Source organism: Alligator mississippiensis, chromosome 3 (assembly GCF_030867095.1).
Source record: "Alligator mississippiensis isolate rAllMis1 chromosome 3, rAllMis1, whole genome shotgun sequence".
NCBI lineage: Eukaryota > Metazoa > Chordata > Crocodylia > Alligatoridae > Alligator > Alligator mississippiensis.
The window spans coordinates 64,603,116-64,616,914 of NC_081826.1; the positions used below are offsets into that span (position 1 = coordinate 64,603,116).

Here is a 13,799-nt window from a genome sequence, read left to right on the forward strand (position 1 = left end):
GTTGCTTGATGGAAGTAACTAATGTCTGCCCTGGGGCCTTATACATGAATGGTCTTTTGAGGTTAAAAACTTTGCTGCTTTCCAGTGTCTCACTAAATAATACCCTGTTTTTAATTAATTTCCTCCCTTTCTTTCACTTAGCCAAGAAGAATCTTGTTGTTTGCCTTGTCAAGTGCTCAGTAAAAAATATCTTGCTCCACTTTAACTTTTTTGTCCATAATTGGGAAATTTCAACTCTGTTCTGTAGATACGATTTTTCATCACTGTCTCATCTCACTACTATTGTCTCTTGCTCATTGTTGGCTCCCTGTTTCTTTCCAGCTAATTATTCCCCCAAAGTGTTTTTCACCCTGGAGGGTAGGGAATGATTGCAGGCAGACCTGGACAGGTTAGAAAAGTGGGCAGTACACAATAGGGTGCAGTACAACCAGGACAAGTGCAGAATGCTGCACCTAGGGCACAAAAATACCAAGCTCACCTACTGGCTGGGAAGTGACCTTCTTAGCAGCACAGATGCGGAAAGGGATCTCGGAGTCACAGTGGACTCCAAGATGAACATGAGTAGTCAGTGTGACGAAATCATCAGCAAAGCTAACTGCACTTTATCATGCATCTGCTGATGCATGACAGATGGAACCAAGGAGGTGATACTTCCCCCTCTGTGCGGCATTGGTCAGACCGCAGTTGGAGTACTGTGTCCAGTTTTGGACACTGTACTTCAAGAAGGATGTTGATTAGACTTGAGAGGGTCCAGAGGAGGGCTACTTGTATTGTTAGGGGCTTAGAGGACAAGTCCTATGAGGAGAGACTGAGGGACCTGTACCTCTTCAGCCTCTGCAAGAGAAGGCTGAGAGGTGATCTTGTGGTCACCTACAGATTCATTAGGGGGATGCAGCAAGGGATTGGAGATGCTCTGTTCACCAGGGCGCCTCCTGGGGTAACAAGGAACAATGGTCACAAACTGACAGCAGATTTAGGCTAGATATCAGGAAAAACTTCTTCACGGGAAGGGTGGTCAAAATTTGGAATGGGCTTCCAAGGCAAGTGGTGTTCTCCCCTACTTTGGGAGTCCTTAAGAGAAGGCTGGATAGGCATCTGGCTGGGGTCATCTGACCCCAGCACTCTTTCCTGCCTAGGCAGGGTTCAGACTCGATCTGTTGAGGTCCCTTCCAACCCTAGCATCTATAAATCCTTCCAGTCAGTCACACTGTCTTTGTGAATCACTGTTGGTGTATTCCAGCTGGTGAGCTTGCAGAACAAAATGTTTTCACTCAGACCACTAGAAGAAACCTCTTCTCATTAGTGTCTCTGCCACTGTGAAACTTTCTGATTTATAGAATGTTACGCAGTTTTAGACGTGTCTTCTTTCTCTCAACTTCAAATTCAAAGATCAGCCTAGCGGTTAAACAATCATCCAGTTTGGTAGAATGCAAAAAACACCCCACTCCCCTTGAAATCATCAAAGTATGATTGCTATAAAGGTATTAAACCATTTTTTCTCCATTTTAAGCATTACTGTATGCACTTTGGGAGAAGTGTGGGGTACTTTAATAGACCGTCTGTAATGTCAAACTCTGGACCCTACCAAATGTGAACATGGTCAGGAATATTTTTCTGGATTGCTATTACTTCTCAGGTAAATATTTGTTTCTGCTACTTATGTGGCTTTAGTTGGCAGACCCCAAGTTGCATTTCCCCATCAATTTAAAATGTTCCCCATCAGTGAAAAAATTATTTCTAAATTTACCTAAATTTAATTTAAAAAAGATAAAAAAGAGAAGGTAATTCAGGTCAACTATGAAACATTTTATATAGTTTTTTGCAATACATTGTTAATGTAGTTGGCCAATCCACTTTTTGAGACTGGGGAAAGCACTTTCATTTTTATTAATTGCTGTTTTCATATGCAGATATTATTAATGCATAGTCTTCTTCCCTTTTCTCTCTGTCTCTTACTAATCCTTCTATAAAGCATTTTACTACGGTCACATTAGTAAGCCTATCATTTACCAGCTTTCTTTACATCTTTATATCTATCAGAAGAATTCTACAGTGTTGCCTTCATATATTCTGGAAAAGTAAGACAAATGTTTCTTACTCTGCTTGACAAGGTTCTGTTGAATAAATGTGATATCTTTTATTAGGCTAACTAAACAGGTGAAAAAATTGTTGTCTGTAAGCTTTCAGGCACAAATACCCTTCTTCATGCATAGGGAGAGTCGTCTGGCTGTGTTTGAAGAAGGGCGTTTGTGCCTGAAAGTTGCAAAGAACAACTGTTTCCAATTATTTAGTTGGTCTAATAAAAGATACTACAATTACCCAAAGAACCTTGTCTGCCTATATCCTGAGACCAACATGGCTGTGCTCAACACCTTCTTACTCTGCTTCGCATTAGAACATTTGTTAGTTTTGCAATCTGGCATTTTTGCCTCAGAGGTGAGGATTAATTAGGATTACCATATTTCCAGTTTCAAAAAAAGAGGAAACCTGGCGGTGGTGGTGGGTAATAGGATTGGCGGGGGGGGGGGGGGGGGGGGGGGGGGGGCAGTGATATGCCCATGCCCTGCACCTGTCCCTCACTCCCAAGCCACAGCCTCCCCAGCTGTACTGCTGCCCCTTACTCCTGAACCACGGTAACCCTGTCCTTGCTGATACCCCTCACTCTTGATCTGCAGCCCCCCCCCCCCCAACCCTGCTGGTGCTCCTCACTTCTCACCTGCAGCCCCCTGCTGTCTCCCAGCCCTGCAGCATCTCCTGGTTGCCCCATCCCTGTGAGCAAGGGCACCTGCCCTGGTGCTGCTGGCCCAGCCATGCAGCTCCCTGCTGCCCCTGAAGGGCTTCCCAGCCCCTTTCTCCCAATGGAGGGGTAGGTGCCTCCCTCACTCTGCTGCAGCCCCAGCACCCAGACAGCTTCCTACACCACCAGCAGGCACCTGCCCCCCTCATACACTCCTGACAGAAACATACACAAACAGTCCCCAAGCCCTGGCCCTCTACCTGCCCCCCTTAGACTTACCTGCATTCAGCTGCCGGGGCTGCTCATGTGATGTTCATGCCTCCAATTGCTCCTCCCCCACTCTCCCCAGCCCCAAGAAACTCCTTGCTAGGGCAAGCTAGTAAGTGCCAGGGAAAACTTGGACGCTGAGCAGACCAAAATCCCGAACATTTGTTGATATTTAAAAAACAAACAAAAACCCGGGTGGAGATGGGAGGATCTGAAAAGAGGATATGTCCAGGAAAACCCAGATGTATGGTAACCCTAGATTTATGTCTGGATGTGAAGTTAGTTTCCATTTTTCTGAAACCCGCTATCATTTTCATTAAGCATGCTTTTAAAAGAATTGAAAATTCAAGGAAAAAAGAATTAAGAAATATATACAGGTCCTCCTCACTTAACCTCATCCCAGTTAACATTGTTTTGTTATTATGTCGCCGATCTATTAGAGAACATACTTGTTTAAAGTTGTGCGATGTTTGGTTATAATGTTGTTGGGCCGCTGTCTGCTAGTAGGTAACTACTGTGATGTACAGTTTACCCGTGCCAACCATGGTTTTGAGTATCCATGCTTCAGAGGGGGGTGGGGGTGCCTCTGGTGCTGCTCATACCTCTTACAGCTCCCACAGCCTTGCAGGTGCCCCTCACCCCCCCACCCACAGCCCCTGCTTCTCGAACTTTCAGGAACCTAACCCCTGGGGTTGGCAAGGGAAACCTGTAATTGGATTTGCTTAACATCGTTTCACTTAGTCGCATTTTTCAATAACATAACTACGATGTTAAGTGAGGAGTAGCTGTACAGTCTGAGTTTTTAGTGGCATTGAAATGTTTTAATTTATGATGCACACTGTGTGCTAGGTCTACTCATTTTTGTGATACTCACACATTGTACTTGCCAGATTCCATTCATATAAGATTCTGCTTACAATCCTGACTTGAGAAAAGTTGTCTGCTGTTTGTTTTAATGATGTGCGTGACTGTTATGAATAAACTAGTTAGAAGAGACGGGGAGGGATGAAACAGTTTCAGTACACTGGAATGGTAGCAGTTCCTGGAACTTAAATAGCTGCAGATATTTCAGTACTCCTCGTAAATGTTTGCAATCCAGTCTTTTGTTCTCTCCATTCAGCACCCTCAGTTTGTTCCTTAATTTTAACTTGCATAACTTTTTGAGGAGAGGGTTGTGATATGCATGTAAGAGTTTGATAAATAGGTTTTCTGAGAATTTTCCAGCGTTTTCATATTGTGTTAAGACTTGAGACCAACATAATGCTGTGTTACTGTTACAATTGCTCCTCAAGGAATTGCCTCAGTTTATAAGAACCGAAAGGATTTTTAATTGTAAGTGTATTTTAATTAAATAATTAACATGTACTAAGAATTAGTAAATGAACACGAATAGCTTTCAGTTGGTAAAAAGTTAATGTAGACATCAGTATTATATTAAGAGATTCAGCTTAAAGTTGATTGTTATAGCTGAAGTAGAAAATAGTTCTATGCTCCAAAATTTTAATACTGAGTTTTGGTATTTTAATAGGCTCTTGTGTAATATTCAAACAGCTGAGCACAAGTAAGTAAATACTAGTGAGACAATGTTCTGTTATCTGATATGAGAACGTACTGTAAATATCTTACTTGCTAAAAGCTACCATTTCTAGAATCTTTTGTACTATAAAATGTTGTTGTTTTTCTGTGTGTTGAGGGACAAATCAAGTTTTAATGTTCTTGTTTCCTGTCATATTTAGGTGCATTTTTATCATTAAAATGGTTTAGCCAACTGTTCTTAGTTTCATCTGAATGCTTACCACATGCTTTTGGCCACATTTGCTTAGGCAGGAAAGAATTTGACAAAAAGCATGCAGTTGCATGTTTAACAAATCTTCAAACTTTGTTTTAAACTTCACCTCTAAAATAAAAAGCATTGAAATAGGCATATTGTATGAATAATCCTACTCCATTAAATACATGAATCTTTACCCCTTTGCAGTTATGTTCAATTGCATTTTATCTCTGCCACTCTTCCACACTTTTATTTCACTCTTGACCCTGTTTCTAGGAGATGTGCGAGTAAGAAGTCGGGCAGGATTTGAAACAGAGAGAAGAGGTTCTCATCCATACATTGATTTCCGTATTTTTCACTGTAAGTATTTAAAAGCAGATACATGAAATACATGAAGGCTTCCATTAAGTTTAACTTCTGGGCCTCTAAACATTAACAGAGCTGGCTATCTGGAAAGACTTTTTTTTACCAACTTTTCAGCAAAATATTTAGTGCTACTCCTTATGCCAAAAATAGTGTAGTAGCATCCCCATTGCTCAATAGTTCATACTTTGAAAACTAGTCAGGCCTTTATGGAAATGGAGTGTCACCTTCTATCCAACAATCTATGTGCTGCTACTTGCTTGGAGAGATAATCAGCTGAAAAGGGGCACTTCTACTGCTTTTACAGAGGAAAAACAAAAGGTTCTGCTGGTAGTTGTAGTCTTCTATATACACCTTAAGAGTTAGAGTTCTGTAGTTGATTTCAGTGTCCTTGAACAAATTTTAATCATGTGAAAACTTATGTTGATTTAGCACATCCATTTAACACTGAGATGTGTGTGGAAGGGAGATAAACCTAAAGTAAATCCTAAAGTAACAAAAACAGAGAACTTAAATTATTTTAATTTTTTTGAAACATAATTAGCCTTAAAAAGTATTTGAATCACTCGGGAGTTAAGTGGACATTTGCATTTTTCTTTATGCATTTATATTGCTGAGATTAAACGTGTCAGTATGTTCTACAGTACTAAAGCTTGTAGAATCCACCATAACCGTAACTTTGCAGTAGTGATTTTAAATTTTAATAGTAATCATTATTCAATTAAAAAAATTCATGTTGGAACATCTTAAAGAATCATGTTAAAAGTATGTTTGTACATCCACATTACTGCAAATACAGAGGGAGAAGGTAAATAAAATCTTTGCTTCTTGTAATAAAATTATAGTGGCAGAAAATTATAGCTAATCAGATTTTAGATCTTTCCTTCTTGAGCTAACTCGTTTCTAAAGTAGGTCACTTACCTCTTAAAGCTAGTGACATGAACTGGTGAGAAAACAAAGTTTGAAGAGTGTGTACTTTCTCCAGTGGAGGGGATAATGACTTTTTGCAAAAGGAGTCCTTTCAACAATTTAGTAATCCTGCCAGATATACTAAAATAAGACATTGTAGAAAATAGAGTATATTAATTTTAAACTCTAAAATACATTTCATGAATAAAAATCATTTGACATTCTTTGTTCGTGCCAATCTGGGCAAGCAGATGCCAAGGACTTAGTTAAGAAGAATTTTTTGTGAGATATTACTGCAACCAGAATAGACTATACTATGCTCATCGTGTTGATATTTGTCCATGGGCAGGTCATGACTGATCAGAAGAAAAAACTTTCACACCCAGCCTTATTGACTCAGCTTGTTCATGCTGAGGTGCCAACTTTTAGCAGAATTAAATGCTAGTTTTTAGTAACTGTAAAGGAGACCATGGAATACCTTTTTCACCACACTTCCCTTGAACCAACCACCATGGCTAGTTGTCTTGACTCTGTCCTGTACTGAAGGATTGGGGTCAAATTAGGAGGTTGCACTTGTTTAGGCCCCTGTGATACAATGAAAGTTTCTTCTCTGTAATTTATCTTGCTGATGAAAAGTTAGAATTGTTTGTATGGTTTCAGTTCCATTCTTCTCCATTTGTAAGCCTGCTTTATACAAAACATCTCTATCCATCTATGGAAAAAAGTGTAAATCTTCCCTCCCTCTGTAGTAACTGATTTAGTTCTATTCAGGGACCCGTACTTGCTTGGTGTTTCTAGGAGGGTTTTATAGGAAAAGTTTGTTTAGTGCCACATATAACAGAAATCCTCAGAAATTTTCCAAATTGAATGAAAGCAGTTGTAAGAGGACTGGGCAAGCTTGCCATCTTTTTGCCTGGGGCATACTGAGATTCCTCCTAGTCCATTCTTCTATTGTAAAGATGTTTGAAGTAGACTGTTTTCTCCTCTTGTCTCTACACCCAGATTACCATCACAAAAGCTTTCTTCCATCTCACCAGAGACTGTAAATTGATACAACTTGACCGGCAATGGTCTTGAAATTGCACCCCATTTTAAAACTTGTAAATCTCTACTTTAAAGACTGTCTTCTCGGCATCTCTGGGATGAGACAGGAGAAACATTGATGAGAGCTTTTGATATAGAATAATGCTCATTTTACATGACAGGAATTATCATGCCTTATAGATAACATGACATAGAACTGGGCGTGGAATTTAAATGAGGACATAATGTTGATTTTTCTGTATTGGCATTGTCATGGTTTCAGAATTTTCTGTTCCATAATTATGCTGCTGGTTTGAATCACAATGTAACCAGCTCTTGGTTCTGGTTTAGAGGTGGTGCCTGCTTAGCAATAGCAGTACCCAGAGTCTTTGAATCCTCAGAGTCAGGTTTGAGTCATTCTCTCCCCCAGCCCCTAAAACACAAACACACTTTCTGGCATGTCTCCCCAGGGTGCCAAAATTATTAGTTACACCTCTAATCCAAACATTAGCTTCCTCTCCTCACCACTGTTGAATGTTAAAATGATGCCAGGTTTTCTGTTTTTTGTTTTTTATCACTGATTCATTAATTTAGAACTTGGCAGTGTGTGTGACCCAGTTACTCCTTTTGTTCATTATCAAAGCAGTAATATGTGATGACTGGTTCATTACCTTGCATTTGTCCAAATTGGATTTAATGTGCCAATTTTTGTGTTGCTCATTCAGTCAGCTTCATTAGGTTTTTTTGAAGTTCCTTTGGCATTGTTAAACTTTAATTCTGTCTTCTACCAATTTTGCAATGATTATTGCTGAACCATCTTGCCAGATCACTGTCCTACATTAAATTACATTTTTTCTAGTTCAGATCTTGGGAGCATTCTGCTTATTTAATCTTTTGCTGTGATTTATTTTTTACTTTTTCTCTTTTGTGAGATGGTACTTAACTTTTTCACCCACAATAACTTATTTCCCTGAGACTGTCTAGTGTTGAACTGACTGTCTAGTGTTGAACTGTATAGCATGAGTTTAAACTAGATAAGATAATTTGGAGCTTCTGGCCTTTGAGAAAATTAATTTCAATTCTTTTGTCTGGTAGAAGGGATATAATTTGTATTTGGCATTGTATTATAGAAAGGTAAACTTCAGAGTCACTGTGCTCACAAAAGAAGATCTTTATTTAGTTTTTAGAGGTGGTTATGCTGTTTTCCTTGTGAAAATATGGAAAGGATACAAGAAATAAATGTTGACTGGACATTTCTTAGTAAATGCCTTGCTGTGAAAGAGGCAATCTGAATTCATGCCTAATACACTATTAAACTGTCGTAATCTACCTCTGGATTAAAGTAAAATTATTTCTGGAGAACTTGATTGCTCCATGGAGCAAAGGGAGCAAAAGTCAAGCAAAGAAAAATCTTAATTTTTAATAGCTTTTCTTTTAGGATGAGACTGGGGAAAGAGCACGAAGTCTTGATATACATTCACCCCTGACTTAGTTAAACAAGAATAGAAGTTAACAATTAAGAATCTAGAACAAAATGGGAGTGTTTTTTTTTTAGACTTAAACTACAGTGTTTTATTTTTTTTCCCCTTCCCTAGGTGTATATTGTCTTAGGAACATGCTCTTTGGGGTTGACTTATAAGCATGTCCCTTAGCCCTCCTGGCTTTTGTAGGAGAACTTGCTCCTTTATGGGCTCCTCAGCCAGTTCTTCAAAGCAAAGTTCAACTTTAAACAAAACAACAAAACAAAATCCAACTGTCCATGCCCAGACACTAGGAGGGGATTCCCCCTACCACAGCAGCTTGGCCCCTTCCTACAGCAAACTGTTCCCTTCACAGCTTGCTTGATTGAGGAATTGCTTTAAAGCAATTGCTTTATTGCTTTAAAGTTCCCTGTGGGACATACCCTGCTTACCCAAATAGCACCACAGCTGGGCTTTAACAGGGCTGACTTCCTCTTTAAAGGGACAGACCACCCTGTTACACATCTTCCCCACCAAGAGTGGGTCTGAAATCCACTCTTCTGTATCTAGTTCCCCTCCTTGAGAGAAGTTGTCTGTGGCTCCTGGTCTTGCCCTGAGACATCAATCTGTAAATAAACTTGCAACTCAAGTCCTGACCATGCTATACCAGGGTGTGTAGTGCACAGTATCTGTCTTATTTCTCTGAAGGTTGATCAACCTGTGTTGGAGAGTGCTGCATTATTCTGGGTACTGTCATGCTTAGCTTGTCTGTTAGTGGGGAAGTAATTGCTGGGAACAGGGGATAAAGTGTGGACAGTAACTCTTAAATCCCAGGAAGAACTTTAGCTGCTTTCTTGTTTTGGGTACAAGGGACTCTGCTAAAACTGTTACTTTGTTAATGAGGGGTTTAATCAATGATGTGCCTAGTGTTTACTTCTCTGAACAGCTAAGTCTGCATTTTGCCAGGGTCACTATTAGGCCTGCGGCCTGAAGTGACTGTAGCGCTGCCCAGACCCAGTGGAGATGTTCCTTCCTGCTACTTGTGAGTACCACCACATCATCAAGATTGGCTGTGGCATGCTCTTGATGCAGATGCATATTTGATCCATTGGACAGATGGGGCAGCCTGGAAGCAGGAAGGGAGCATTCTAGACTGCGGCCTTTGAATCCTGTTAGCTCTTGGGACACTGATGCAGGGGGCCTTTGCCAGTACCCTTCATTAAATACAGCACTGATATATAATTTACCTTTTCCTAGCTATTACAGCAGTTTGTTGATCCAGGGCATTGGGTATGCATCAAACTTTGTAAACTGAACATGGTATCAGAAATCAATACAAAACCTGATTGCCTTGTTTAATTTGGGAACCAGTATAAATGAACTAAACCATTCACTCGATGATTCTTCAATCATCTCTATACCTAACATCCTCTATACCCCCATGGGCTAGGCGTGCTCAGCCAGGCAGATGGGATGGGGCCACAGGTGGGCAGGGAGTAGCATCTGGGAGCAGGATGGGCAGGTGAGGCTGGAGCTGGGACTGTGGGGGTGGTGACAGCACAGGGCTGGGGCCTGGGGCAGAGTCATGATTTGTGTCTTGTATGTCCCCTGTGGGGCTCCTTGCCGGGATGTGTGGGGTGTGAATCGCAGCTCTGCCCTGGGCTCCAGCCCCATGCTGTCACTGCCCTGCAGTCCCTTCCACAGCCCCGTGCGCCCACCATGCTCCTGGACACTGTTTCCTGCCCACCTGCAGCCCAATCCTGTCTGCCAGGCCAATTGTGCCCTGCCTGCAGGGGTCCTGGGCCAGTTTCCATGTAGACCTTGTCCATCTGCTCTGCCCAGTGCCCTTGGTGGTGGGTATGGGACACAGGCCTGGGGCCAGATAGGATCAATTGCCTTCCTTCTCCAGCCCTGTGCTAGGTCAGGTTATCACCCTTCGCTCCCACCTCCTCCAGCCTTCAGCGGCTCCGCAAAACTCCTTTAGTAGCCCTCCAGCCCAAATAAATGCCCATCCCTCTGCTAGATATATCTGTTCCTATAGCTGGAAAACATACTGGATGACCTCAAAACCTCATGCCCTGTATTTGCCAGGTCTTATGAGGGAGGTCCATTATACCTCAGGGTTGCTTCCCATACAGGAGTTTAGAAGGAGAAAACCCCATTGTGAATTGGGGAATCTCACAGGTAGGTACCAAACAGCAAATACAGTCAGCACATATCCCATTTCCAGGATTTTGCCAGAAACTTCCTCACATCCCCTTCAGAGTCCAATTTAAATCTCTCCACTGACCATCCTTCTGGGAGTGGTAGGTGGAGGTTCTGTTTGAGTGGACTCTTAAAAAGCCCAAACCTTTTGTAGCAATTGAGATGTAAATATGGTGCCCTGGTCTGTTAATATTTTCTGTGGAAGACCCATATGTGAGAATTTTTTTAATAGTTCTATGGCCATTGTTTGGGTTGGGGCATTACAGATCACTTTGGGTACCAGATGGCATGATCCATGAACATAAAGATGAAAGAGCAGTCTTGCATGCGCTTGGCTCCAAGGGTCTGACTAGATCTAACCCAATCCTTTCAAAGAGGGAGTACCCACCAGCTGGGGCCACCAACTGGCACTTGGAGCAGAATGCACACTAGTCTTTAATGTCCTGATAAATTGCAGGCCAAGAGAACATAAGTACCCTTTCTTATGTTTTCTTGACTTCCAGACGGGCCTGTCCAGGGTATGTCATGAGCTAACTTCAAAACTTAATTATGGTATGATTTTTCAGCACCAGTAGCTTGGACTTCCATGTTCTGGTCATCCTGTCTTGAGAGACCCTCAGGACATCCTTGTGCAGTTCAAAGTGGGGATCCTGAGTTGCTAGGTGAGGGTCTATAAGTGTGTTATTTGTCTGGGCCAACTGGCCATAGAGCAGGGCAAAGACTAGGTCTACCCTCTGTTTCTGTATAAAATCAGGCCTCTTACGAGCACAGCTTCTTTCTCAGGTTGGCTGCCTAATGATCCTGGTTCTGTGGAGTCTTTCCTAGAGCCAGGTCATTCACATGGTACTCATTTTCCTTTATCTGTCCTCTTACCAGGCCTCACCCCAGCTGAAATTGTGTCCCTTCTGATCTTCAGCATTACCGCCATGATGGAGGCCAGAGTCCAAACACCTCTGGGTCAGAGGGAAATATCTCTCTTAATTGGTTCTTGAGGTGGTTTCAGTTTACCCATATCCTGCCTACTTTTTACTGTTAGGGACAGTCCTCGGTGGGGAAGATTGCTGGTCACTGCTCTGGGCCGGGAGTCTAAGTTAAATTTTTTTTCCTGGAACCAGCACTGATATGGTTCACTATCTAAGATAGTGGCTGGGATGGTTTCATACTCCTGTGCCATCTCAACTTGTAGGTTAGTGACCCATGGATCCTAGAGCCAGAGCTTGCCCGAAGGGTGTGTGGGGGAGGGTAGGTGGTGGCAATCAGCCAGAGCGCGAAGCTGGCAGTGTGTGGTGGCCACACGGAGCGGTGGCACCCTTGGCATGTGCCAGTGGCGCTGTCCGTGGGGCCTGTACGGCACTGCCTATGGGGCCCCCCCAAAGTGCGGTGCCCAGGGCAGTCACCCTGATTCATCCCCCCCCCCGGACAGCTTTGCATGGAGCCATTGATATATTCTGACCACGTGCTCGAAGGTTTTCAGTAACGCGTCAAGATCTTCGTCTGGATCCATCTTTTTGAGGGTGCTGCCCCTTGTGTTTGAGACCCACCTGTGTGTTGGACTTTCCCTGGTCCAGAAATGGAAGAATGAAGTGCTGCTGCTGCTCCTCTGCAGTCTCTGCTGAAACTGTTGCTGTTGAAGCTGTTAGAACACTTGGTGTTACTGCTGGTGTAGCCTCTCCAGCTATTTCAGAAAGGATTTGTTATCTGTTCTTTAGCTGGTGGCTGAGGCTTTCTGCTTTTTCTCCTCCACCTATAATCAGGCGCGTTATCCTGTGGATTTTGCAAGGTAACTTGCTTCTTTATGGGCTTCTCAGCCATTTCTTCAAAGCAAAAGTATTTTAAGTAAACAAACAAAATCCCACTGTCCCCTTCCAGATACTGGGGGCAGGGGAAGTTCCTTTCTGCTCTGGCTCCAGGACAGCAGCCTGGCCCCTCTGTGCAGCAAACTGTCCCCTTCATTGCTTGCTTGCTTCTCCTTTTGCTTTTAAAACTCCCAAAAGACACACACTGCTTACCTAAAATGCTTCACAATTGGGCTTTCTTAACAGGGTTATCTGTTCCTCCTTAAAGGGACAGACTACTCTGTTACAGGGCCTCTGTGTTTCTAAGCTGGCTGCAAAAAAGGCATATTAACCCCTCTTCAACAGAGCTTAGGCTTATTCTTCAATATTATATGTATATGTAATTTGGTGTTCCAGTCACTGAGACTGAATTCAGCTGGTTTCTGTGATAAATGGTACGTGTATATCTAACTTTTATTTATTTTGAACTTGCGAAGTCACTAGTCTCTTCCCTAATATCGTTTTACTCTGAGAGCCATTACTTTGGGTAAGAGAATACTTTTTTGTTTCACTCCTATTCTTTAATTGAAATTTTGTAATAAGTATATTCATTTCAAGATGCAGTCCTTCATAGAATTTTTCTTTTCTCCACCCCCTGTCCTGAAAACACTACCAAAAGAGAGGACCCCTTGACAGTTCTCCAGTTCTTTTGTTAAAATAGTACCCAAAAGTGGGTCACAAGAATATATGAAAGGGTCAAGAACAAACTTGAAAAATGGATTCTCCTTTAAAGGAGAAAAATATGGGAAACTGGCTTTTCCCTTGCAGGTTGCAGTTTCAGCCTGGAAGGGGCTGCTTGGGATCCCCCCCATGTCCCATGTGTACCCCTGCCCTGCTCCATACTCTGGAGGGTTTAGGCCTGGGGGTGGGGGGCAGTGGATCAGGAAGGAGTGAGGGGCATTGGATTGGGACTGGCCATAGGTGTTTACAAATGGGTCCTGGTACAAAAAGGTTTGTTTAGAACCACTGTTAAAGGGCTGTAAAAGAAGTCTAGAACAGTAAGGAACTTCTTTATCTTGAAAGATGCAAAGAAGGGCTCAGATGATCTTCCTAGTAGGCTTGTGCGAGTAGGCAGCTATTCGATCCGGCTTTGGATCTGGCTGCATCAGATGCCAGGGATCCGATCCAGAGCTCTGGACCGGGTTCCTGCTTCAGTCTGGCTGAAGTGGCTCCGAAGCTTTGGATCTGCCTCGGAGATTCGACCATAGGATATAATGCGGAATCAGTGA

At 42.5% G+C, this 13,799-nt stretch overlaps 1 protein-coding gene across 9 annotated transcripts in view; it reads left to right on the forward strand.

Annotated features, from left to right (window-relative positions):
- Positions 1-13,799, forward strand: part of PDE7A (phosphodiesterase 7A) — a 123,076-nt gene that overhangs the window by 75,970 nt on the left and 33,307 nt on the right. For 3 of the 9 annotated variants that reach the window (XM_019498527.2, XM_019498528.2, XM_019498524.2), the window contains exons 3-4: positions 4,533-4,565; positions 5,052-5,135. The exons of 3 other annotated variants lie outside the window; for them this stretch is intronic. In XM_019498527.2, the coding sequence (XP_019354072.1) occupies positions 4,533-4,565; positions 5,052-5,135 (117 nt within the window). The remainder of the gene's footprint in view (positions 1-4,532; positions 4,566-5,051; positions 5,136-13,799) is intronic. 3 more of the 9 variants (XM_014606884.3, XM_059724038.1, XM_019498525.2) reach the window with 1 other exon arrangement.